Source organism: Vidua macroura, chromosome 20 (genome assembly GCF_024509145.1).
Source record: "Vidua macroura isolate BioBank_ID:100142 chromosome 20, ASM2450914v1, whole genome shotgun sequence".
NCBI lineage: Eukaryota > Metazoa > Chordata > Aves > Passeriformes > Viduidae > Vidua > Vidua macroura.
Window position 1 is genome coordinate 11,169,386 of NC_071590.1, and position 24,368 is coordinate 11,193,753.

Genomic DNA, 24,368 nt, shown 5'->3' on the forward strand with positions numbered 1-24,368 from the left:
TTGGGTGAGTGGCTGTGCCTCCCAAATCTGGCTTTATTAGTGATGTTAATGATGAATGGTGACATTTAGCTCACTGATTTGCTAGTAAAATTCAGAGGATCTGCTCATGCTGTAAAGACTAATTTCCTCTGCTGATTTGATCTAATTTAATTGGATGCTGAAATCTTGGAGCTCATCTCTTCAGGAGGCCTGTGTTCACAGGGAGAAATACCCCAAATTATCAGGAATACAATTTCCATGTAATTGTGCTGCTGTCATGGCTATGACTACCTCGTTCTGTGTCAGCTGTGCTGTGGCTGATGCTGCCCCCAGTTGCCACCACACAGCCAGGCTGCTGTGCAGGAAGAGCCCAAGGGTGACTCACTTGGGCTGTCTCAATTGCAGAATAGTGTTTGGCTCATGGCCAATGGCACACAATGGATGGGAGAGGTGTACAAGAGACTCCTTGTACCCACAGCTTGCTTTGTTCCTTGATAAATGCATCTTGGTACACCACTCACTCATGCATTTGTGTGTTGATGGCATGGTCAGTGTTCCAGGCTCCTGTCACTGGTGCTCTTGGGTCACTGCTCTTTGGTGGCTTTCTTAAAGTTCTTGGCCTGGCTATGGCTCAGGTTTTACCCCCTCCGGAGCTGGTCTGGTTGAGTGTGTCTGTCACACATGGTGATCAGTGTCACCTGCACACGCTGCAGCCAGGAGCCCTTTCACTGGGGTGCTCTGGAGACTGTGTGCCCCCAAGCAGGGGCAGCCTGGGGTGCACAGGGAGGGGTTGCTCCCAGCACCTTCCTTAGCTGTGCTCCTCAGCATCCCCTCTGCCCAGGGGAGAGTGACAAGGCCCACCTGACCTCAGCTGCTTTCTGCAGTGAGAGTTCTTTTATTTTTGTTCTTTAGTTGTGGCTTTGACCACTCTTTCTGCCTGTTGCTTGGGAGGGCTGGAAATTGTGCTGGGGAGATGGGCACTCATGGGCCCTGCTTGGCCACAGGCCAGGCAGAAGGTCGATGCTGGACTGCACTCGTCACAGGGATGGGCTCTGGACAGGGCCAGCCCATCCCTGCGTGCTCCTCCTCGAGCTCAGCAGGTAAATTTCCGCTTTCTTGCACTTCAGCTCTGCTCCTCTGTACAGGAGCCACAGAGCCGGGCCCGGGGAGCCGTCAGGGCTGTGCCACTGCTGTGCCACTGCTGTGCCACTGCTGTGCCAGGGGGGCCTTGCCAGCGTGTGGGGTGGGAGTGGGGAGCTGGGGCTGCCCCACGCCTTGGCACACACCGATCCAATCTCTCAGGAATGACGTGGTGTCAGGGTGGCTGGTGGCGTGTCACACCCGTCTCACACCATTTCTGGGGAGATAAGCTCACTGTGCTCTGTCTTTCATTGCCTGCATGGAAGAGCTGGCTCTGTGCTTTCCTGGGATTTCCTTCATGTCTTTCTAACTGAAGCCATAAAATAAATTTCTAATCAGATTACTTGGGGCTGGATGTAATGTAATCTAAAGCTCTATTTCTTGTGATACTTCTGTAAAAGTGGATGCCCTCTTTTCCTCCTCCTGCAGCACCGATTGAAACACTATAATCGCTTTCTCCCTCGTTTGCAAGCTCCCAAATCCATTTCTGCCATGCCAGGGAAATCGGGATGTGACTGCTCCTTTGCAGGGAAACAGTTACTATTTTTGGGTTTTGGGCCGTGCTGCATTGTCTCCTTTTGTTCCTCTCTGGCTCCCAGTCCTTGGTGTTGGCTCAGCAGCCCCATCTCAGCTCCCCCACCTGGGCAGGGCAGGTGCCCGTGCTCTGGTGGGAGGCAGTGCCCAGAGGGGCTCTGGGCGAGTGCCTGGGGCAGAGGTGAGGGGTCCCGAGGTGGTGGGGAAGGGCCCTGGGCAGATCTCTCTCTCTCTCTCTCTCTCTCTCTCCCCGGGCAGATCTCTGGGCTCCCCGGCAGCCCAGGCACGGTGCCGCGGGGATGGGCTGGCCCTGCCTCCAGCCCGGCTGTGGCAAATGCCTGGCATAGCTCGGGTATTTCTGGCACTGTCCCTCGTGAGCGAGGGAACCAGAAATATCTCCTGTCCAGGGAGGCACAGAGGGTGACAGGGACATATCCTGCACTCCCTGATGAGGCAGCGCTGTGCCTCTGGCCGGAGAAGCCCTGAGTCACCAGAGCGGGGCTCAGCTGTGGCTGCAGCTCAGGTGTGAGCACGGGGTTGGCTCCTCTGCAGGTGGAAAGGCCCCTGCAGGTGGCTGAGGCAGATTGATGGGCTGCCCACCTATAGGGGGTTTCATCTCACAGCAGTGTCTATACAAAAGCCAAAGTTATTACAGAAATTAATGGCTTCATAATAATATTAATAGTGTCATTTATTCATGGTAGATTCCGTACTCCTAAGGGATAAAGGCTCCGTCTTGTCCTAGTCTGGTGTGTTCAGATCCTTCTTTCTCAGCAGTGTCCAGACGGCTGCCAGGTGATGTGTTAATCACGGCGTGTGATTGTCCTGACCTGTCCTGCGCTCCCTCCAGCCCCTCAGGCTTCCTAGTTCATTGCCAAACTGCTTTGTCTGGAGCAAAAATGTCAGGCCATTTTTCAAGGGATATATATTTCTTCATAAAACAGGGGCAACTGCTTACCCTGGAAGTGATTTAGTCACTGACAGGGTGATACTGACGTTTTAAAGGAACGATGGAGACTTTGAATGTCTTGAGCTGCAGCGTTCTGTCTTAGGAGATGTCCTTTGGGACATCTGGAGAGCTTCTGGAGGTGCTGGCCCTGACAGGGCGTTCCTGTTGCAAACATTCAGGAAGGTGATGGATGCTTTGGTGGCATCACTGTGGGAACAGGAGGCTGGCTGGAGCTGGAGGGGGTGAGGCATGGGGAAGACAGGCAGGGCAGGAGCTTTCAGATGACCAGCCCTGCCCCACCTTGTGTGCCTTCCTAGGTACCCCTGTCATCCTGCCCCGCTCCATCCTGGAGCAGCTACCAGATGGCAGAACCTAAGAAATACAGGGCAGGTTCTGCAGGGCCTGGCACAGCCAGGGGGGATGTCCTGTGGGGCAGGAGGTCCTGGTTCCTTTTGCCTGTGTGAGCATCCAGCCCTCCTAGGAACCCATGGCCCCCAGCCCACCTCAGCCCTCACCATCTATTGCCTTGCCCTCAGCCCATAAATTACAAATCAGCTGCAGTGAGTCCAGATGCAATTTCTTCCATTGTGGGCTGGGCCATGTTTGGGTGGAGAGGGAACCTGAGTTTCTGCTCAAAGTATTTGTCTATTTCCAAATAGGAGAGAATTGAACATCTTTAAAAATCAATACAAAGCCACTTCAGCATAAACCAAGAGGAGATTAATACTTACCTTGTCTGGAAAAGGGGAGGGGAGATGTGGAAAATGTCTCCAGAGAGGGAGACTCAATGAAATTCGAATCTGCCTGTTTAATGTGAGAGCAAAAAGATTTAAAATTAACCCCCTCCCCCTCCATTAATTGGAAACGAGTTCAAGAATTGGTGTAATTTGGCACAGAAATAGCATCTATTTTTTTTTTTCCTGTGCCTGAGAAATTTGTCAGACTAATAGCTTCAGCTTGAAGGAAAGCAGACAGATATTTTCTGCAGGAAGAGATCTATTGATCCATCAAAAACTTTATTGAAAGGCTTGGCAGTGCAGGTAGCACCCAGGTTTAGCAAAATTCATTCCTTGTACTCACTTATGTTCTCTCACCACCACTCAGAGTTTGGCATCATCTGATGTTGTTCTGAGGAGACAGAAATGAATTTTGGAATTTTTGGAGAATGAGTTGGACATTTTCCTGTGGGGAAGTGGGTACCTCAACACTTGTCTGCTGGAATTGCTGCTGCCTCAGTCTCCCCAGGGACCTCGAGATCTGGTGAAAAGCAAAAATACTGATCTTGGGTTTCAGTTTGGGTCTTGACTCTCTGGAGTGCTCCCTGTGCACGGTGTAGGTCGGGATGGGTGCTGTGGTGACACTGAAACGCTGTCTGGTTCATCTGGGGTGAATTCATGTGGTGTGTTGACAAAAATAACATCACGGCTGACTTATCTGACTTACAGTAGGATACAGAAAGAGATTATGGCAACCATAGGGGTTTTGTTGTTGTTGCATTTAAAGAATCATTCTGGCTAGAGATTCTGCTGAAACATTTAGAAAGAGAAGGCCAGAACTGAGGTTATGGTGATCTCCTTAAGGGTGGTAGACAAGAGGGTGACAGGCAGGGGAGGTGGGTGAAGCAGGAGTGTGACAGGCAGGACGAGGCAGCAGGAGCGGCTGCTCCCTGCCAGATGTGGTCTGTGGCCTCTGCAAGCTGTTTCTCCTGAGCAAACACATTTATTCCAGGCTTTGCCAGGGGAGCCCCATGCATTGTTAATGATTGACTGCCCCAGCTGGGGGTTTCCAGGCAGCTCCTGTTTGGTGCTGGGCTCTTGCTCTGTGGGTGGGGAGCAGGGGGCCTTTCTTGCCATCTTTCCCCAGGAGTTGCTCAGGTCCTGCTTGAATGGGTGGTGGATTTGCTTGCCTGCAGCCTGTGTGTGCCCCCCAACAGTTTCCTGTTTGTGGCAGGGTCTCCCCCAAACCCTGACCTGGCTGTGACACTTGGAACAGCTGCCCCAGGAGCCCTGCACCTGTGTGCCACTGCCAGAGAGGTTCTGCCCTCCCTGCTCTAAGGCCAGGCTGGTTAAACCCACCCAGGGCAGTGTGCTGGACCAGATGCAGGAGGATTGTTTGGACTGTTCCTAATGGCTGCAAGGCTACAGAGAGCCAGCAGGCTTTGGGCAGGTGCCCGTGTCCTGCCCCGTGCTGGGTGGATGTTCTCATGAACGGTCCCACACCTGCTGGCAGCAGGGATGGTGCTTTCATCCCTTAGACTAGGAAGTAGCTCAAAGTGCTGTAGCTTGTCCTGTGTCTAATTCCTGTGAAAATTAAACTGGCAGAGGAGAGAGGTGAGATAAGGGGGGCAGAGGGACCTGGGTGTTTTATCACCATGGCAACAAGGACTTCCAGGGAAAGGTGCTGAAGTGAGAAGTAGATAATTTACAGTTTACTTAATAAAAAAAGAACTCATTTCCTGGAGGGAGCTGTGTGTCAGCTCCCGGTGTGAGGGGCAGGCTCGAGGCCCCGTGCTGTCCCGCTGCTGCAGCCTGGGCTCCGGGGGGAGGGATGCTCGGCCCTGGCAGAGGGATGGCAGGGCCAGGCTGGGACCAGCCGAGAGGTCCTGCGGGGATTTGCTGCGGTGAGGAACCCGTCTGTGGGGCAGGAGCGAGTCCTCCCTCTGTGGGGGTTGAAGGGGCTGTGCTGGCACTTGGCCCCTTAAGGAGCCCGGGCCGCGGCTGCCGGGAAAGCCGGGAAAGCCTCCGTACCGGGGTGACCGGGGGCTGTGCCGCGGCCGGTCCGGTCCCCGGGCCCGTGACGTGCTCAGAGCCCCGCCCGCCCGCAGAGCCGGCCCGGGGGGGTGTCCGGGGTCTGCGGACACACCCTAACCCCCGGCCCGAGGGGACGGGGCAGAGCTGCCGCCGTTCCGCAGCCGCTCCCGCGGGGCTCCGTTACCGGCCCCGCGCTCGTTACCGGCGGCGCGGGGCGCGCGCGGGGCGGCGCGGGGCGGGGGCGGTCGCGGCCGTGGACGCGCCGCCGCCCCCGCCGGTGCCGGCGCTCGGTCGGCGGCGGCAGCGGCGATGTCCCGGGCGGGCGGCAGGACGCGGTCCCGGCGCGCGGGGGTGCGGGCGGCCGTGGTGCTGATCGGGCTCCTGCACCGCTCCCGGCAGAGCAGCGAGAGGAGGTGACGCCGCGGGGAGCGCTCGGTGCCGTCGGCCGGGCAGAGCCCGGGGGCTGCGGGGGGACGCGGCGGGAGCGGCGGATGGAATTACTGGGCGGGGGGTGTGCCGGCGGCGGTACCGGGAGCTGGAAAACAGCACCGGGATAACCGTGACCCGCTCGCGGTGTGTGCCGTGTGCCGGAGCGGTGCCGGGGGACCAGACAGCCGGCACCGGGATAACCGTGACCCGCTCGCGGTGTGTGCCGTGTGCCGGAGCGGTGCCGGGGACCAGACAGCCGGCACCGGGATAACCGTGACCCGCTCGCGGTGTGTGCCGTGTGCCGGAGCGGTGCCGGGGGACCAGACAGCCGGCACCGGCGTAACCGTGACCCGCTCGCGCTGTGCGCTGGCGGCGGAGCCGGGCACCGGGATAACCGTGACCGCCGGGGCGCGTGTGACCGCCGTGTCAGTGCGGGTGCGTGCAGGGGCCGCACGCCGGGCCAGGTGAGCCCCGGCACCCGGTGCTGCTGCACACCGGGAGGAGCAGCGCGATCCTCAGGGCCCCTCGGGCGCCCGTGCAGATCTGCTGTAACTCGGCTCCGCAGCTTTGTCTGCGGCGGGAACAGCTGACAAATGGTTTCATCTTTCATTGCCGAAGCCACGGGCTGTACTTCGTGTTCAACTTTGTGCCGTAGGAAATGGCCTGTTTGCAGTGCTCTGCGAGCTGGCATCTGCTCCGCGGGCGCCGCTCCCCCCGCTCCGCACGGGAGTTGCTGTTGGCCTCGGAGATTGACCCCGCGCTGATCTGTGCGGGCTGCCCCGGGCAGGGAGTTTTCTCCTCCAGGACTGCTGCTCTGGCAACGTCGATGTTAAAAATAGTCAGAAATATGCACCCGAACCTCACAGTGTGTGTACCTCTGTTTCAGGGTGGAAGCAACATGCTGCAGGCTGAGGGTTTTTTTGTTTCTTTATTTTTCTTGGTTCAGTTTGTGATTTTATACCAAACTGAAATGAATGAAGAAACGATTGGAATAGTTACTGTGAACTATTCTACCACTCCCTAATCTATAAGCATGAAAAATCAGAGTGAGGTGACTGAGGATGAAGCTTTTTGCCCACCATCAGTTGTGGATTGCAGGGCTCGTACCCCATTTTTCAGTGCTGCTGGCATTGGGACTTTGCCTTGGACAGCTGGTGCCATGGAGAGCAGGATGTCAGTGATGCACTAAAGACTGAACATTGGCATTCCTGGGGAGTTCCTGTGTCGCTGGTTTGAGATATTTTCGTCTCCCTTGCTGGGGTATTGGGTAGATCATCAAAGCAGAACAGTTGGAAAAAATCCAACCTGCAGGTCCAGAATGAGCAGCAGTAATGGCTGCTCACCTGAGCTGAGCCGTGGCTGGGCTCCCTGTACCACACTCCCGGCTGGAATGAAGGATGTGGGGACTGCGCTGGGGCTCCCTGCCGGGCTTCACTCTCCTGTCCCTGCTGTTGCTCCTTGGGTTTTGTCCTGTTTAGCCCAGGCCCGTTCTAGCCATAGCTCTGCCCTTGGAGCATGGGCTCTAGCTACCAGCTAGCAAGTGTTGGAGGGACTGGCTGGCTGGGGGTGACCTGAAGTCTCTCCTCCTGCTTTCACGGCTGTGGGGGCTGCCCGAGTGCAGAGTGACACTGGTGGGGACCCAAATGATCCTCGGGATGTTGTCCACACTGAAACTCATTGGCCAATCCTGCATTTGCCTCAAGGGCAGGGAGTGCTTTACTAGTCACACCATGAAGACTTTGCCAAAGAGTTGTCTTTCCCCCAGGTGCCAGGTTTTTATGAATGAGCTCAACATGACACTGGAGTGCTTAGAAAAAAACTGGCTCTGAACTTGCACCAGAATCTGCCCCATGATGTCTGAGCCTGGTTTTCCTTTTTATTTTTTTCCCCAGCATCATGTTGTGCACAAAACGTCTCAGTGTGCCTCTTGCTGCAGGGTTTACTGAGTACAAGAGTCACACAGATTTCTCAAGGGGAGAACAAGACCCTGAGGAGGTTTTTTCTGTCTGCCGTGGACTGAGTGAGGAGCCTCCATGGGAGTGATTGCAGGAATTCAAGCAGTGCTTTACGGTGGTTGTTCCATCTTATGCAAGCTGCCAGGGCCATCAAAGTGACATAATCTGCAGGAAAAGGAAGGGACTGCTAGCGGCATCGTCAAAAGGGACTCTGTTCCTCCACCTGCTCCTATTTGCTTTTTTCCCTCCTACATTCAGTCTTTGTTCTGCATTTGCAATTGAATTTTGCTTTCTATGAGCCATATGCAAGCCTGGCAGGATCAGTGGCAGCTGCAGAGTCTGTGGTGGCCCATGTCCCTTCCTTGTTAGCAACCCAGCAAAGTGCAGCACAGCACACCAGGCTCCCCTGGCAGAGCTGGGTGATGCTTACCTGCCCCTCCACCTGCAGTCTTCTCACCTGTGCCTCCCCTGCACACCTGAGCCGGAGGGGAGGAGTGGGGAGGTCTGGGGGGGGTGGCTGCTGCCGCCGGCTTTTCCTTGCTCCTGTTTGGTTCTGAAAGCCAGGGATTTGGAACTGTATTTATATCTAAATGAATTTTCCCAACTGTCCCATGTGCAAGTGAGGCGACGCTCTGGTGGCTGTCCTCTCACAGGGGGGAGCTGGTGTGGGCCACTTCTCCTATCACAGCCTCCCCTTGCCCTTTGGCACCAGTGCCATGGCGTTTGGAGGCGCAGGTTTCTGGGAGCTGTTCTCTGCAATTTGCAAATTATTGAATCAGCTCGGAAACGGCTGCCCGAGGCTCCTGGCTCGGGTTTGGCAGGAATAGGATCAGACGAGCCTTCTGGTCTGAAAATGTCTGCAAGTGCCTTGGCTGATTTACCCAGATCTTCAGGAAATTGCCACTTTCTCTGTTCCTGCAAGGGAGAGTAGGCAGCACATTTTGTAAAAGATAAAAACTTCTTTTCACCATTACTTGCATATCTAGCCTCACTGGCCTGGCCTGGCCTGGCCCAGTGGGAAGCCCTTGGCCAGCTGGAAGGATTCCAGTGTCTGTAGAGGTGCAGGCAAAGCAGGAGTCAGCTCCTTGCTGCCCCCCCCTCCCCAGAAGGACGAGCATGTGAGGTGCAGCAGGGACCTCACAGCCAGCACAGGCAGCAGGGTGACCCCCATGGCCAGTGCAAGGAGCAGGGTGACCCCCGTGGCCAGTGCAAGGAGCAGGGTGACCCCCATGGCCAGTGCAAGCAGCAGGGTGACCCCCGTGGCCAGCACAGGCAGCAGGGTGACCCCCATGGCCAGTGCAAGGAGCAGGGTGACCCCCGTGGCCAGCACAGGCAGCAGGGTGACCCCCGTGGCCAGCACAGGCAGCAGGGTGACCCCCGTGGCCAGCACAGGCAGCAGGGTGACCCCCGTGGCCAGCACAGGCAGCAGGGTGACCCCCATGGCCAGTGCAAGGAGCAGGGTGACCCCCGTGGCCAGCACAGGCAGCAGGGTGACCCCCATGGCCAGTGCAAGGAGCAGGGTGACCCCCATGGCCAGCACAGGCAGCAGGGTGACCCCCATGGCCAGTGCAAGGAGCAGGGTGACCCCCATGGCCAGTGCAAGCAGCAGGAAGCCCACAGCCAGCACAGGCAGCTGGGATCCTGCCTGCTCAAGTGCGGGACGCTCTGAACTGTTCAACAATGTGTATTTGCTATTTGGAGGGGCAGTTAAAGCCAGCCCCACTGGCAGGTAAATGTCACCTTTCTCTGGGCAGGGCTGCGGTCCCGCTCTGAGGACAGCGCGCCGGGGACGCTGCGTGTGTGCAGGTGCAGGCTGGCAGTTTGCAAAGACGTAATTTATTGCAAGAAATGTAGATGAGAAAATGCTGCTTGCTTTTTTTTTTTTTTTTTTTCTTTTTTTTGCTGACTCTCAGGCTTCAATGTGAGAAGGCAACGCTGCTGAATAGGGCTAAGCTGAGCCAGGACATAACAAGGTAAATCAGTTTCCATGGAAGATGTTCCATGGCAGGGGCTCTGCCCAAGGGTCTGGCAGCTTTGCAGCACTGAGTGCTTGGGCTGCACCCATATCTGGGGGGGATTCTGGAGCCCCACAACTGTCTGACATCAGTGGGAGCCTGCAGCAGTGCATGTCCTCTGCTGATGTCCTCCGTGGGATGAGTGATGATGCAGCGAGATCTTGCCTGCCTGGCATCCTGGGATTGGGTGGAGAGCTGCTCAAAGTCAGGGCAAGGTTCTTCATTCAGGCACTTACTGCAGATTTCCAGGTGTAAACTCACAGCAAGGTGCCCTTGTCTGTGTTGCAAAAAACCCACAGTTTTGATTAAGTTTTTTTTTTTTTTTTTTGCAATTTGTGAACAGCTGGCAAGGGCCACGGCTGTGCTACTCTGCCTGGTGCTTGTGTCCTGGGAGCCAGGGGTCAGTGCCAGTTGTGTGGGGGATGGAGAGGAGCACCCCCAGAGGGAGGACGAGCAGTCTGTGCCCCACTGCCACTGCCCGCTGTGGGCAGGGCTGAGCCCGGGTAGGGAGAGCATGGAAAGTGATATGGAAGCACAGTCCCCTCTGAAAACTTGGGAGACTGGGCATGGAATATTAAACAAACTAAAAAGGAAGCAGCTGGCAAGGTGATGCCCATCAAGGATAAAAAATGATGAGTCCAAAAATAGAGGCTGTTAATTTACAGGAGAGTCATTGCTGACCTTCTCAAGGATGAGGCATCTGACAGGCAGAACTTGTTGCTGCAGGAGTCTGGTACCTCCTTAGGCCGGGTTTGATCTGTGGAGTGAAGCACAGGTATATGGGTAACCTGGGGTGCTCCCATCTCATTTGCACACCTTGACAGAGGTAGAGCCAGCCACATGTGGAGCATTTCACCATGTCAGGTAATATGCTGGCATCTCCCCTCCCCACCTGTGATTTATCTAAATGTACTGTGTTGATTTAGAGCCTGTCTGGGAAATAGATCAGATGGACAAAATGAGGAGGTGGGATGCATTAGGACAAAATGAGGAGGTGGGATGCATTAGGGGTTTTTCATTAGGCTTTGGCTTGAGAGCACACGAGAGAAGTGCACACTCAGAGTCAGGGTCTGGATGGGGACACTCCAGGCAGCCTTGGCTCGTGCTGAATAGGACTTTTTAATCAGAATTTCAGTATGTCCATGGGGTTTAGCAAATACAGGATATTAATTTGAAGGTGTTTTAGGACTGTGATCAGGGATGCTTTAAAGAGAAAGACCTCACCTGCCCTTGCTGTGTTGGGAGCTCACTGGTGTCCGTGGTTTCCCCCCAAAATGGAGGGGAAAATCCCCATTTTCTCCCTCTTTGGAAGGAGCCAGAAGAGCAGCCCTTGGCAGGTGGGCTTTGCATCCCTAAGAGCTGGCAACAGGTCCCTCCCAGCCCAGTCCTGGGGGGCTGGGATGGCTGGGGTGATCTCAGTCTCCATTCGGAAACCCTGCAGTCGGCCCTGCCATAACCGCATTAAGGTATTTTCTTAATTAGATTTACTAAGTATGCAGGATTCTAATTCTCTCTTTTCCTTCTCTCTTAATTTGCCTAATGAGAAAAACAGAGAAATAAAATTACTAAAGTCATGCCCACGTTTCCTTCTGGAGAGGCCGGTGTCCGGCCGCGGCTCCGGAGGATGCTCTGGCCCAGCCCGTGCGCTGCTGCCTGGCTGTGGCCGCGGCCAGGGTGGGCACTGGGGGCGGGCAGAGCCCCCTGGTACCTGCCAGGCGCCCCCTTAGGGAGCGGACACAGCGCTGTGACCTTTGGCTGTCGGTGCTGGAGCTGCGCGTCTCCTGCGGTGCCAGGGAGGGGCGAGTGCGTGGGAGCTGCCCGGCGTCCCCAGCGCCCGTCCTCGCTGCCGTGGGCACCTCCACCTCTGCTGTGCTGCAGGCTTTGCAGAGACTTGCAGCCTCAGTGTCAGCTGGGGACTGGGTCACAGAGCGGGGCTGCTGTGAGTCCCCGCTGGCCCCGGGGTCGCTTCAGGGGGATCCCTGAGGGCTGCACCCCGGTGCACAGACAAAGACGTGCTAATCTTCCCCCTGATTCATTTATCATCCCCTGAGGGCAATTAGTTTGGGAAATGGGCCGCCGGCCCTTGAACCCAGCGCTGATGGCGGGCTGAATCATCGGCGTCTGTGGTTGGACTTTAACATAACAGATTCTCAGCGCAGAGGCCCTTCCAAGCAGTCCTTGGGGATGGGCTTGTTTTGCTCTCCCGGAACTGCAGGAGCAGTTCCAGCAGTTTGGCCCCAAAGAAGCAGCCAGCATGTGACAGAGGAACATGTTGTTAAGTTGGGTGATTTTATAATACTTAGAATATGATGCTATGGCAACCCACTACAAATCCCAGATCAAATCAAATTATTTGTGCGCATCCCTGTAACTTTAATATTTTCAAAGTCGTATCTGTTTTATGCCTTTGAGGCCACTGTGCAGCTGAGTGCAATCAGGCAGAGCTCAGGGTTCAAAGCAAGGAGAGCAGAGGATGAGTGGTTTGCTCCAGATCAGGCTGTGCTTTAGTGTCCTAGAAAGTCAAAGAGCAAACAAGGAAAATCTGTCATTCTCGGCATTTTTCAGCAGTAGAGACATGGTGAGGTTGTGGAGAGCAGAGAGGGAAGGAACTTGATAAACAGTATGGGTGGGCAGGACAGGAATTCTGCTATTGCCCCACATTGCTCCAATTAATTTCTTGCATTGAAAAACTGGAAGATACCAGGAGCTCAAATGCAAATTTAACTTGCTCTGATATGAAAAAGAGAGAAAGAAGATTTATTTTGATTCAATGTCATTGTGAAACATCAGTCCTTGGTCTGGATTCATGTTTGGACACAATGCAGTGGGTTTTCCCCCCAGTGCCTCTGGCTAAGCCCATGCTGCTGGCACAGCCCAGGTGGTGCCATGACTCCCCTGGCTGTGAGTAGGATGATGCTGCCGGTCCCACTTTGCCTTCCCAGCATCCCTGCTGCCTCCCCACTTCATTCCCTCAGCACCTCGGTGGTGCAGGGCCCTGCTGAGGAGGGGCTGCGGGCACGGCGCGTCCCCATGGCCAGCAGGTGGTTGTCACCTGCTGTCACAAATACTGGGGCTTGGCAGGAGGGGGCATCGTGGGTGGGAGGGCAGGGCCCGGGTGAGGGCAGGTGTTTCAGAGGGCAAGTGTTGGCAGAGGCCGGGGTGCAGCCTGTGGCAGGAGCTGTGTGTGCTGGAGAGGCCCCGGCGGGCAGCGGTGCCCGCTGCGGCGCTGCGCGGAGCCATCCCGGGGCACGCCGCCATGGGAACCAAACCTCCTTGCGCCGAGATAAACAGTTGGACATTTTGGCCCGGTTTCTGCAGGACTAACCTGGCAGGGACTAGAGGAAACTAAATTAAATCTCAGATTTTCTGACTCCCGGAGGAGCATCTGGCAGTGCCGCTGCGTGATGGCGTGGCTGCCTGCCCAGGAACTGCCGGGTGACAGGGATGGGAGTTTTGTTCAGGGGAGGGCTGAGGCCGTACTTTTCCAAAGCTTAGGAGACTTTTGGGGGGGCAGCTCCGTGGCACAGGGGCTGCTTTCCACTTTCCTGGGGTCTTGCATCTTCATTATGGCTCTTGGTACTTCCAAATCCGGTGCCAGGTGCCGTGTTGGCAAAGGGGCCCTCAGCTGGGTCCCTCCAAAGCCATGCTGGGGTGTCCCTGGGTGTCACTGAGCCTCCTTTGCTGCCAGAAGGCTGCTCAGCCCAGGTGGGGAGGGTGCTGGAGGGAGGGAGGCTGGTTCCTGTCATAGGAACCCAGCCCTGCTGCCCCTGCACCAGCAGCACCGCACATGGGGACTCGCAGCCCACCCTGGGCACGGGCTCTTCTGATGACTTTTATCACCTTCCCACACTGTCTGCTGGGTTTTTTCTCAGATTCCAGATATTACTGTACAGGCAGCTGCACACCACGGTTTGCCGAGGGAGATAACCCTTATCTCCTGCCTGGTGTGCTGGCTCGGGCAGGGGCGAGCTGACATGGCTGTGTTTGGTTTTCCAGGAAACAGGAGCTGCTGAACAGCACGGATGTGACCGTCCCGGAGCGGCCCCTGTCACCCCCCCTGACGGCCCCACCGACCATGAAGGTGAGAGCGCTGGGCCGGGCCGGGGCCCCGGCTTTGGAGAGCCAGGTTGGCGGGAGCAGCACTTCCAATGCAGCGGCTGCACGGATTAGGGCTGTTCCCACAGGAGCAGCAGTAGGTGGTTTCTGGAATTCCGCCGGCAGCCTGTTCCGACGCCATCCCTCTCTCCATCCGCGGTGGCGGGCCGTGCGTGCCGGCCCATCCCGCGCCGACACTCAGTTACGCAACGGCGAGCGGCGGTGCCAAGCAGGGCACTGAGTCCCGGTGCTGCTTCCCTCCCAGTAAGCCTCCCAGTAACCATCCCAGTAAGCCTCCCAGTAACCTCCCGGCGCCGCGCTGGGGGCTCGGTGCGGCTCGGTGTGCCCGCCGTGGGGCCGGGCATCGTGAGCTGTGCGTCCCAGCAGGCACCTGCCTGTCCCCTGCAAACCTCCCCCTGCTTCCTGCCCAACCCATTCCGGGCACTTGGCCTCCCAGGGGAGCCACCCTTTGAAATAACAAGGCACCTGTCCCGCTGTGCCTCTGGCTTGAGGAAATGTTACCAAAGGGAGGTGGGGCTGGGCAGGGGTGGCCGGGCTGGTGCTCTTGCGAGGTGCCCATGAGGAGGTCTGGCTGTGTGGCTGAGGCGGGTGGGAGTGATGCCAGGAAGGTAATAGATTTCTTCCAGGGCTGCGACACGTGGGGGAGAGTGCTGGGGAGGGGGGCACAGCTCTGCTTGCTGCCCTCCATTCGTGGCAGCTCCCGCCTGGTGCAGGGTTTTCTTTCTGTCCTTTCCTTTGTGGCCCAGGAAAGCTGGCTGTAAGTGGGCACGGCTCTCAGAAGGGCTCCATGCTTTGCTCAGTACGTGTGCCATTTTCTGTCGGACTCCCTGTAGCAGCTGGGTCTGGTGCCACTGTGAGCTCAGGTCTTGGCTCTGGCTACTGGTAGAGCAGGACCTGAAACTACCCAAGAACATTTGTACCTGGAGATAAACAGAATCCAAACCAACCTCAACTAAGGAAGACTTTTTAAAGAGTATTCAGCTGTGGGCACAGAGCTGTCTGAGTCTGGGGATTTTCTTTTTGACTCCCGCAGGTTTGTTAGGTAAGGAGGGGCATGGACTAGAGCTGGAAACAGCCGGGGTTGCGTCTGAGCCACAGCTGCCCCACCTGTGCTGGCAGCCATAGACTGCTCGTGCTGTAAATCTGACCTTTGCTCACCACAAATATTAAAGGAAAAAACTTCTCTCAGACTTTTCTTTTCCTTTGATTTTTATTTCTTCATCCCCTCCTCTGTTTTTTCCTCTATCTTTTTATCTTTTGAGAAATTCAGTGTATTCTAAGCGCTCACTAAAAATCGCCCTCCTTGCCTTTCCCCTTGTTACCATGACCTGTTTTTTTGGCCCCAAATCACGCGTGTCTCTCCCGCAAGCCGTTTCTGACAGCCGGTAGGATGGGAGCTGCAGATCCCGCTTTTCAGTCCCGCTCGGGCTGGCAGCGCTGCCGTGTCCCGGCCGCTCCTCGTGTGCGCCGGGAGCAAACCGGGGCCCGATCGAAGCAGGGCTGGGAGAAGGGACGGGGCGGGGGCGCCACGCCTCCAGAAAAGCCACTTAAGGTTTACTGGGAGTGCCGCGGTTACAGCCGCGGTTTGGCTGGGTAATTTATTTGTGCGTACCTGACAGCAGGAAGAGCTGGGAGAGGGATCAGGACTGTCCAGCTGATCTGACTGCGGGTGCTGTGCCGCAGGGGTGGCCCCAGAGCAGCTCCACGGAGCACCGGCCACCACCAGGACGGTGGGCAGCGCAGGTAGATCAGGGAACAGGGTTACCTAAAGTTCCCGTCGCCGAGGGAGAGCGCGGCTGAGCCCCCAGCGGGGTCCCGGCAGCTCTGCCGGAGAGGCGAAGGAGGGCTGTGCCCACCCCGGTGGGGTTCTTGTCCCTGACCCCCCTCCTCTGTGTCGCCGAGGGTGCAGGGCCACTCACCCTGTGTGCGGCTCCTGCCCCCGGCACAGAAACGGCTTCTGATAGGAGCAGCTCAGTAATCTCTTCAGTTCCTTTGGCACGGGGGGGATTAACCCTGCACCGAGCAACCCAGCACCACAGGCAGCAGCTTCACTAATGCTGCTGTGATTAAGAAAATAAATGATTCAAGACCCCTGATCAAACATGCTCAAAGCTCGGCACTTCTGGGGGTCGAGGGCTTCTGGCAAGGGCAGCTGCAGCAATGATGCTGAGCTCCAGGTTGGGCTGGATGGGAATCCTGGTGTCCCAGCTGCCTGGTCACATTCAGGGAGCAGGACAAGTGCTCGGGGTGGGGGTCTAGTGTCCCTGCTGTGATGTGGCTTGGACTGGCTTGCCTTGTGTCTGCTTTTATCGAACAGTAGATTTCCTTCTTTTCTTTTCAGTCGGCAGAATTCTTCGAAATGCTGGAAAAAATGCAGGTGAGCAGCACTGTGCATGCCAGTAACTCGGGATGTTTGCCCCAGCAGAGCCCCTGAGGGCAGAGGGCCTGTCCCAGGAACAGACCTCACCTTCCAGCCACTTGGGTTGGAGTCATCTCCATGTAGCAAAATGCCCTCATGTTGGTGGACTGACCCCCAGTGTCAGTAAAAGCATCTAAATTGTTTGATGCATTCATTTTCTTCCAAACAGGCACCAAAACTGGAAGAACAGAGGTCTGGAAGCCAAAAACACAAGGTTGGTTGATTTTTGTTTCTTGAGGGGATGTCTTCAAGTGTCCCCCCCTCATCTCAGAGGTTTAATGTGATCACCAAAGACAGTCACTCAAAGGGCTGGGAAGGATTTAGATGTTATCTAAAAACAAGGCACTGATTGAATTGCAGAGATGGGAGCATGGTGCCTGTAAATCCCTAATCCAGCTTTATGTCCAGACCAGTGCATCTCAGCTTCCAGCTGTGCAAGAGGGTTGGGGTTTGCAGGGAACACTGCACTGGGAAGTTGCACCACTAGAGGAACTCCCTTTAGGCAGGACTTAGCCTGCATTGATGCCTTCCTGCAAGGGACCAGCAGGTGCTGGAGGCACTCCCTGGGTTGGGTGGGTAGGGCTGGGGTTTTAAGGGACAGCTGGTGGGGAGCAGACGGTCATAGATGATGTTTTGGTTCCTTTTTCCAGGAAGACTACATCCCATATCCCAGCATCGATGAGGTGGGTGCCCTGAACCCCCTGAACACCTTCTGGTGAATGCCTTTCCAAAATTGCTGACAGCAGAGGAATTGATGGAGATTCTGTTTCTGAGAGGAGCTACATAAAGCATGTTCCCCTCTCCCTACCTCTGTGGGTTTTGGCTTTTCCTCAGTAGCATATGCTCTCTTCTGTGACAGAGAAGAGGTTTCAGAGAGGGGTGGACTTGTCCCTCCTGGAGCCAGGGCTGGGGTCTGCTGCAGTAGGGGGGCAAAACATGGAGCAATGGGCTCTGCATCCCACCTCCACACCCCTATCCTGCCTGACCCCTCATGGCACGTGTCTCTGCAGATCCTGGAGAAGGGTAGCCCATACCCGCTGATCATCCTGCCCCAGTTTGGGGGATACTGGATAGAAGACCCAGAAAACCTTGGCACGCCCACCTCATCTGACAGCAGCATCTGCGAGGAGGAGGAGGAAAACCTCAGCCCCAGCACCTATGGCTACAAGCTGGAGTGCAAGGGAGAGGCCAGAGCCTACCGCAAGCATTTCCTGGGGAAGGTGGGTTCCTCCACCCCACGGGGCTCAAAGTTGCACACCTGTGACTAAGAAAACTCTCCAGCTGAGAGCAAAATGGGCAAGTTTTACAATTTCCCTCTTTGCAGGGAATGGAGGCACTGGTGGGTTCCCAGCATGGCAGTGATGGGCACACATGTGGCCTTTCCCCTGGCCCCACAGCCACAGGTCTCCTGTGACCCCAGTGGGGATTTTGGCTCTGAGCCTCCTGTCCCTGGGGACCTCAGCCAGCCATGGGGGCCTGTGTGGCATCTCCTGCCCTGGTCCTGGCAAGGGGGTGCAAGTGTGTGAGTGATGGGATGGTGTTGGGGTAGCAGGTGAGTGTCCAGGCAGTGTCCTTGCCATTGGCGAGTTGCTTCCCGGCTGCTAACGTGCTGTTTTCTATTTTTAGGATCATTTAAATTTCTACTGTACAGCCAGCAGCCTTGGAAATCTGATCCTTTCTGTTAAATGCGAGGAGACAGATGGCACAGAATATTTAAGGGTTATACTCAGGTATGAAAAAAAAAAAAGCTTTGTTTAACAAAATATTCTCTCTTTGGGAGTCCCTGGTTCTGTTTCTACAGCAAGTGCTTGAGCTGGACTGGCAGCATGTGGCGGGGTCTGGGTGGGAAGGGAGGCAGTGGCAGCATTCCTGTATTTCTGTGCTGGGACTGACTAAACCTGATAATGGAACATGAGACTTTGATCTGTTGCTAAACCCGCTGGAACTGAACATAAACCTCTGTGGGTTTAATCCTCCCTGGGATAACATCAGTCACTTCTCTCACCATCCCTCCATAAGCTGACAGGACCCAGCGTGCCTGAACCATTGTGTCATTTCCTTGGAACTATGAATATTTTAAGAGATGAGAAGACAAATCGAGCCTTTGCTCACTAACCAGGCCCAGCAAATGCAGCACAACTGTGTTTCCCAACAGCGGGTGTTGCATTGCTGTAGACACTCTCTGACATCTGCCTGCTTGTTGTTTCTTTGCTAGGTCCAAAGTGAAGACATTGCATGAGAGGATTCCACTGGCAGGATTCAGCAAACTCCCGAGTATCCCCCAGATTGCAAAGGTGAATTGCCTGGCTTGGCTGGAACACGTGCAGCAAAGCCTGTGCCAGTGCACATCAGGCAGAGTTGGGATGTGTTGGGCAGCACTGGACAGTGTTGGGCAGCAGTGCCTGTGCTCTCAGGTCAAGGGGCACTTGGGTGGTGCTGGCCCTGCTGTTGTTTTCCTGCTGATCCCAGGCAAGGAGAGAAAATGGCCCTCATTTGACATGGAGGGACCTGGGACTTGGCTTGCTGCATCCTCAGTCGGGGCCAGCGGGGCATCCCAATGAGAGGGTGTGAAGGAGGGAGCTCCTGCTATTGCAGGCTGTATTTGGCTTCTTTATAAGACATTCATGGCTGAAGCTTTGGCCAAGGACCTGGCACTGACTGCTCTTTCCCCTTGCCCACAGGCCTTCTGTGATGATGCCTCTGGGCTGAAGTTTAACCCGGTTCTCTACCCCAAGGTGAGGTAACTTGCCCAAGTTGGTCATGTGTTCTGCAAGGACACTGAGAACCACACCCAGGGCCACTGTTGAAAACTTTTAGCCTAATTATGTGGGAATTTGGCTTCTTTGCCCCTTCCACGCCCCTGATCCTGCCCAGCTGTTGTTGTACCCTGCTGCAGCTCTGGTGGGCTCTCCGCACCCCTCGCCATGGATCTTTTGGCCATCACATTTTGAACCACCAGATGAAACAATTGGCATTTTGCTTTCCTGCAGGCATCCCAGATGATAGTGTCATATGATGAGCATGAGGTCAACAACACATTCAAGTTCGGTGTGATCTATCAGAAGTTCAGGCAGGTGAGTTGTCCCCATGCTGCTTTCATGGAGCATGTCCCTGTGCACCAGAGATCCATGTTTCACGAGCACAGGCTCAACTCTGACCTTAATCCTGCCATGTGCAGCACCTCATGTCACTGGATGTCCTCACTGACTGTGTTTCTCATTGCTCAGATGTTTTCCCCACTCATTAAAAAATGATATGACTGAAGAGTCTCAGTATGGAAATCAGCCCACAAGCTGCTGTAGGGAAAAGCGGATGTGAAAATGGATTTTAGCAGGCGTGGTATTTTAATCAGATATATGTTTAGACAGCTAAACAGCTACGTTTGTCTGGAGGGACTGTGGGCTCTGAAGAGAGGCGCTTGCTGAAAATGCTGTCATTAGCAGAGGGACTCTGGATGGGGAGTGCAGAACTCAGCGTCAGAACTCACTGAGAATTACTCTGACAGGCACTCTACATATTGCATTTTGGGTTGGATTGAGTGACTCGCGCAAGGCTGTAACTAGGGTCTCATTGTTTTGAAATACAGCAAGCAGGAGATGATTAGGGATTTTTCAAAAGAGGATTCGCTTCTGGTTTGGTATTTCCTGGATATTATCCTAAAGTCCTTGCTGGGGCTCAGAAGAAGCTCTCAGCAGCTTTGCCCTAGGCTGTCCTGGGCGCTGAGCGGGCTGTGACAGCCCATGGGTGCTGCTGGTGGCTGGTGGTGAATGTGGTGGTGGCAGCTGGGGAGCAGAGGTGGGGAGCAGCCTGCAGCTGTGCAGGACACCATGGAACAAGGGGCTGGTCAGACCCCAGGGACCCCGTGGATGGAGCTGGAAGTGGCAGGGGATTGGACAGGCGGGGAAATTGGGGCTGTCAGCAGATGCACCCTGTGTTTTGTAGACCCAAGAGGAGGAGCTGTTTGGCAATAATGAAGAGAGCACTGCCTTCAAGAACTTCTTAAGTTTTCTGGGAGACACCATAACTCTCCAGGACTTCAAAGGGTAAGTTAAATAAAAAGGATGATTCTTGTTAATACATTAACAAGAGACCATGTCATATGTAAAAATATCTACGTGTGAGAACAGAAGTCATCTCACTCATGAGCGGGATGTGCGGAGCAGAAGCAAATATAGTTTTGGCTTGTTTTTCAAAGCTGGGGGAGTTAAAAAAAATTGGAGCTGCCAAGAGAGAAAAATTTCTTTTCCTGCAGCTTTGAGGTTGTGATAAAATCTGGCTATATTCAGCCATAGAGGGAAGGCAATCTGTGGAAATGAGCTGTGCCCACGGGTGCCTCCGGGGCAGTCCCTGCAGCATCCCCAGTGCGGGCAGAGACCCCCACTGCTGGTGAGGGATGGTGAGGCCACAGCTGGTGCCCATGGCTGTGGTCAGCCCTGGCTGACCAGCCCTGCTTTATGTGCACCCTGTATTTCAGGCTGGTGACAGCGATGGCTGGTTACAACACATGACGCACGGGTTGTTCTTTCCCATTTGCTCGCTGCTAGATAAAGATAAATGAGCTGGGCTGTTCCATCAGCCTGTCCCCTGACAGCCGCTGGTGCTCTCTGTGAAGCTTTCAATTAACATCTCTTCGTTTCTCTCCGCCTTTCCCTTGATCTCCAGTTTTCGAGGAGGCCTGGATGTCAGCCATGGGCAGACGGGAGTGGAGTCTGTGTACACGGTGTTCAGGGACAGGGAGATAATGTTTCATGTCTCTACAAAGCTGCCTTTTACCGAAGGAGACACACAACAAGTAAGAGAGATGTGTTTGCTTGCGCAGAAGGGTCTGAGTGGGGATGCACTGACACTGCCCTGCCCAGTGTTGTGGGCACTGCCAAGCCCTGGCACCGTGGAAGTGGCTGCTTGGTTCCCCAGCGTGGGACTGGCACTTGCTCCCGCAGGAGCAGAGCTGCCGGGTTTTACTGACCCGATGTTCTCCCTTCCGGTTCAGCTCCAGAGGAAGAGGCACATTGGCAATGACATTGTGGCAATTATCTTCCAAGAGGAGAACACGCCATTCGTCCCAGACATGATTGCCTCCAACTTCCTGCATGCCTACATTGTGGTGCAGGTGGAGAACCCCGAGGCGGAAAACGCGGCGTACAAGGTGAGGGCAGTCCCTGTGTGCGCCTACCCAGGTTTGCTTCAGCAGCTTTTGACAAGGGCATGGAGTGATGGGACAAGGGGAAATGGCTTCCCACTTGGAAGGGTAGGGTTAGATTAGAGATTAGGAGGAAATTCTTCCCTGTGAGGGTGGTGAGGCCCTGGCACAGGCTGCCCAGGGCACTTACCCTGTGCTCAGTGATGCAGTCAGTGTAAGGCCTGGTGGGGACTTGTACCTGTGTGCTGAACGCACACACGTGTGCACACAGGTGTGTTATGTGTGCACTGTTACACAATGTGTGTGTATACAGACATCAGTACATAAAATGCATGTTTGTAAAACAGCTCATTTGTTAAAGAGTTTTGATGGTCCTCAGCATTTGAATGTGCCTTGGAACAGTCTGACATATCACCTGGGTGTAGGTGGCATAAACCCGTGGGAATAACATGTCTCTGACTCCTCAGGTATCAGTCACAGCCCGGGAAGACGTTCCCTCCTTTGGCCCACCCCTGCCGAGCCCTCCGGTGTTCCAGAAGGTAGGGGCTGAGAGGGAAGCGTGTTCCAAGCTGTAAAAAAAGTAGATGTGCATGTCCAAGATGTTTCCAAGCACACTGGCTTGGGGAAAACAGGACTTCTGGAATTGACCTGCATTAATTTTGGTTTCCATTGAGGCCCCTGGTGTTTATGGTAGGGTGAGTGGCCATGCACCACTGCATGGCATTACCTGAGCAAGGTGGCAGCAGCAGCTCTGGTGCTGAGGCGCTGTGTTGGTGCAGGCGAGCACCTCAAACCCATCTGGGGTTTTCCACCAACGCTTCCACATCTGGAGGGACTGCCAGGTGCTGTGAGCTTGGGTTTTGGGTTGGTACAGCTGTGGTACCAGAGATACAGAGAGTCCTAAAATGGTGGGTGTTTTCTACCTTGGTTGTCTCCCCGCAGAGCCCCGAGTTCCGTGAATTCCTGCTGACCAAGCTCATCAATGCTGAGAACGCCTGCTGCAAGTCCGACAAGTTTGCAAAGCTGGAGGTAATGCTGCCCACGTGTCCCTGCCTGGAGTGGCTCTGGGGAGCTCTCCCACTCCTCCTCAAAGCCGCCTTTCCCTGTTGGACTGGGTCAGTGCTCGCAGGGACGGGAGCGTGGTGACCGTGGGGCAGGCGCTGCCCCCAAGGAGGCACAGCTGGTGCCGTGGGTCTGTGCCTCTCTCCTCCCGTGGGTCTGTGCCTCTCTCCTCCCGTGGGTCGGTGCCTCTCTCCTCCCGTGGGTCAGTGCCTCTCTCCTCCCGTGGGTCAGTGCCTCTCTCCTCCCCTGGAGCACTGGCTGAGCCTTTGTCCTTCCCGCAGGACCGGACTCGGGCCGCCTTGCTGGACAACCTTCACGACGAGCTCCACGGGCACACACAGACCATGCTGGGGCTGGGGCCCGAGGAGGACAAGCTGGAGAATGGGGGTCATGGAGGCTTTCTGGAGTCTTTCAAGGTAAAGCCCTGCCCTTGCCGACAGCAGAGCTAAACCCCAGAGCACCTGGGGTTGGCAGAGCGCGTGTTGGGGGACAAGAGATGTCCCCCGAGGGCAGGGTAGCAAGAGGGGGTGGGGACTGCTGCCACCACTGCCTGCTCAGCCTGCCAAGTGCCCAAGCTGGCCCAGTGGGAGCAAGCAAAAGCTGGCATGGTTGCATTGTTGGTGAGTGTCCCTATTGGAGTGACTTCTCCAGAGTTCCTGAGCACCTCTCTACCAGTGTGCTGCAGCATTTTTTGTGTCCCCAGGGGGGTCTCAGTTCAGGCCCAGTCCCCTGCCACAGAGTGTGCCTGCAGCTGGGCTCTGCTGTGGCAGGACACGTCCCTGCTCATGTTCTGGCTGCTGGCTGCCACTGCTGTGGGACAGGGATCAGGAGGGATGCCTGGGGCAGCTGCCACAGCAAGCGGGGGCGGGTGGTGGTCGTTGTGCTTCAAACAAAGATAGAAAGAACAGTGCTGGGTGTGGAGTGGGGAAGTGGTGCTGAGTGTGCCAGGGAGACTGGCTCAGTGGGAGGGAAAGCAGGTGATGTTGCCTGGAGAAAAAGGAATGGGTAAAGTGCTGTGGAGGAAACTCTGAGCAGCCGCTGGCAGCAGGGACAGTGACTGGCTGGGCAGCAGGGACACCCCGCGAGATGGAGGAGCAGCACCTGAGTCTGAGGGTACGAGCCATTGCCAGGTGTGTGTGGTGCAGCTGCCCTGTAGCACGGAGGGGGCTGGCACTGGGTGGCACTGGTGGTCTGGGCAGGGGGGCTGTCCTGGCTGTGACTGCTGGGACAGCTCCTGCCGTTATCTCAGGCATGGTTATTTCTATAGCATAGAGAAGTGAGACTGGTGAATGAGCCGCCTCATCCTGTACCTGGAGGATGGGGCTGGGGAGGAGGGCTGCACAGCTCCCCAGAGCCCGCTGCAGAGGCTCAGATGTGTCCTGTCCAGTGTGAGACGTGAGGAATGGCACTGCTGTACAGACGCCTCAGGGTCTGCACGCTGAGGTGAAGCAGGGATGTTCTGGCACACGTTGTGTGAGCGAGGAGACAGACCATGCTCTCTTGGCATTGCAGGGAGTGCTGGGGTGGGAGGTGAGCCCCGTGGTCCATGCTGGGCGCCTCGGGCCCGCGCTGCTGGGCTGCCTGCTGGCTTACGTCCTGCACCGCGCGCTCTCGGAGTGACGGGGGAGGACACGCGGTGAAGGAGGGCTGGAGGGGCTCGCACCTGGTCCCCATCGTATCTTTCTGCCCGCTGCCTTGCACCTACGGCCCAGCCTACAGACCCATCCCCTTGGCCAGGCGACCGGGGGACCAGTTCTCAGAGGTGAGCAGAGCCCAGTTCTGCTCTGAGCAAGTGAGAGGTGCCTCTGCCTCTTCTGCGGGGAAAGGAGCCACTCCTCAGGGCTGGGGTGGTGGGGAACCTCACAGAGTTCCACATCCCT

At 55.8% G+C, this 24,368-nt stretch overlaps 1 protein-coding gene and 1 long non-coding RNA gene across 8 annotated transcripts in view; one reads left to right on the forward strand and one right to left on the reverse strand.

The window, feature by feature from the left end:
* The window catches only part of RAP1GAP2 (RAP1 GTPase activating protein 2), a 54,283-nt gene that overhangs the window by 20,741 nt on the left and 9,174 nt on the right, over nucleotides 1-24,368 (forward strand). For 4 of the 7 annotated variants that reach the window (XM_053995249.1, XM_053995251.1, XM_053995248.1 and 1 more), the window contains 15 exons: nucleotides 13,748-13,832; nucleotides 16,209-16,244; nucleotides 16,456-16,500; nucleotides 16,937-16,969; nucleotides 17,297-17,506; nucleotides 17,913-18,016; nucleotides 18,502-18,580; nucleotides 18,968-19,021; nucleotides 19,277-19,360; nucleotides 20,229-20,329; nucleotides 20,949-21,078; nucleotides 21,277-21,432; nucleotides 21,894-21,965; nucleotides 22,369-22,455; nucleotides 22,770-22,904. In XM_053995249.1, coding sequence (XP_053851224.1) covers nucleotides 13,748-13,832; nucleotides 16,209-16,244; nucleotides 16,456-16,500; nucleotides 16,937-16,969; nucleotides 17,297-17,506; nucleotides 17,913-18,016; nucleotides 18,502-18,580; nucleotides 18,968-19,021; nucleotides 19,277-19,360; nucleotides 20,229-20,329; nucleotides 20,949-21,078; nucleotides 21,277-21,432; nucleotides 21,894-21,965; nucleotides 22,369-22,455; nucleotides 22,770-22,904 — 1,411 coding nt within the window. Of the gene's footprint in view, nucleotides 1-5,630; nucleotides 5,766-13,747; nucleotides 13,833-16,208; nucleotides 16,245-16,455; nucleotides 16,501-16,936; nucleotides 16,970-17,296; nucleotides 17,507-17,912; nucleotides 18,017-18,501; nucleotides 18,581-18,967; nucleotides 19,022-19,276; nucleotides 19,361-20,228; nucleotides 20,330-20,948; nucleotides 21,079-21,276; nucleotides 21,433-21,893; nucleotides 21,966-22,368; nucleotides 22,456-22,769; nucleotides 22,905-24,368 lie in introns of those variants that run through there. The other 3 variants (XM_053995252.1, XM_053995254.1, XM_053995250.1) reach the window with 2 other exon arrangements.
* On the reverse strand, nucleotides 3,596-5,579 carry LOC128817101 (uncharacterized). Its single transcript, XR_008440108.1, has 3 exons — nucleotides 5,350-5,579; nucleotides 3,803-3,859; nucleotides 3,596-3,730 (listed from the first exon to the last, which is right to left on the reverse strand). It is a non-coding gene; the product is annotated as an uncharacterized LOC128817101 (long non-coding RNA).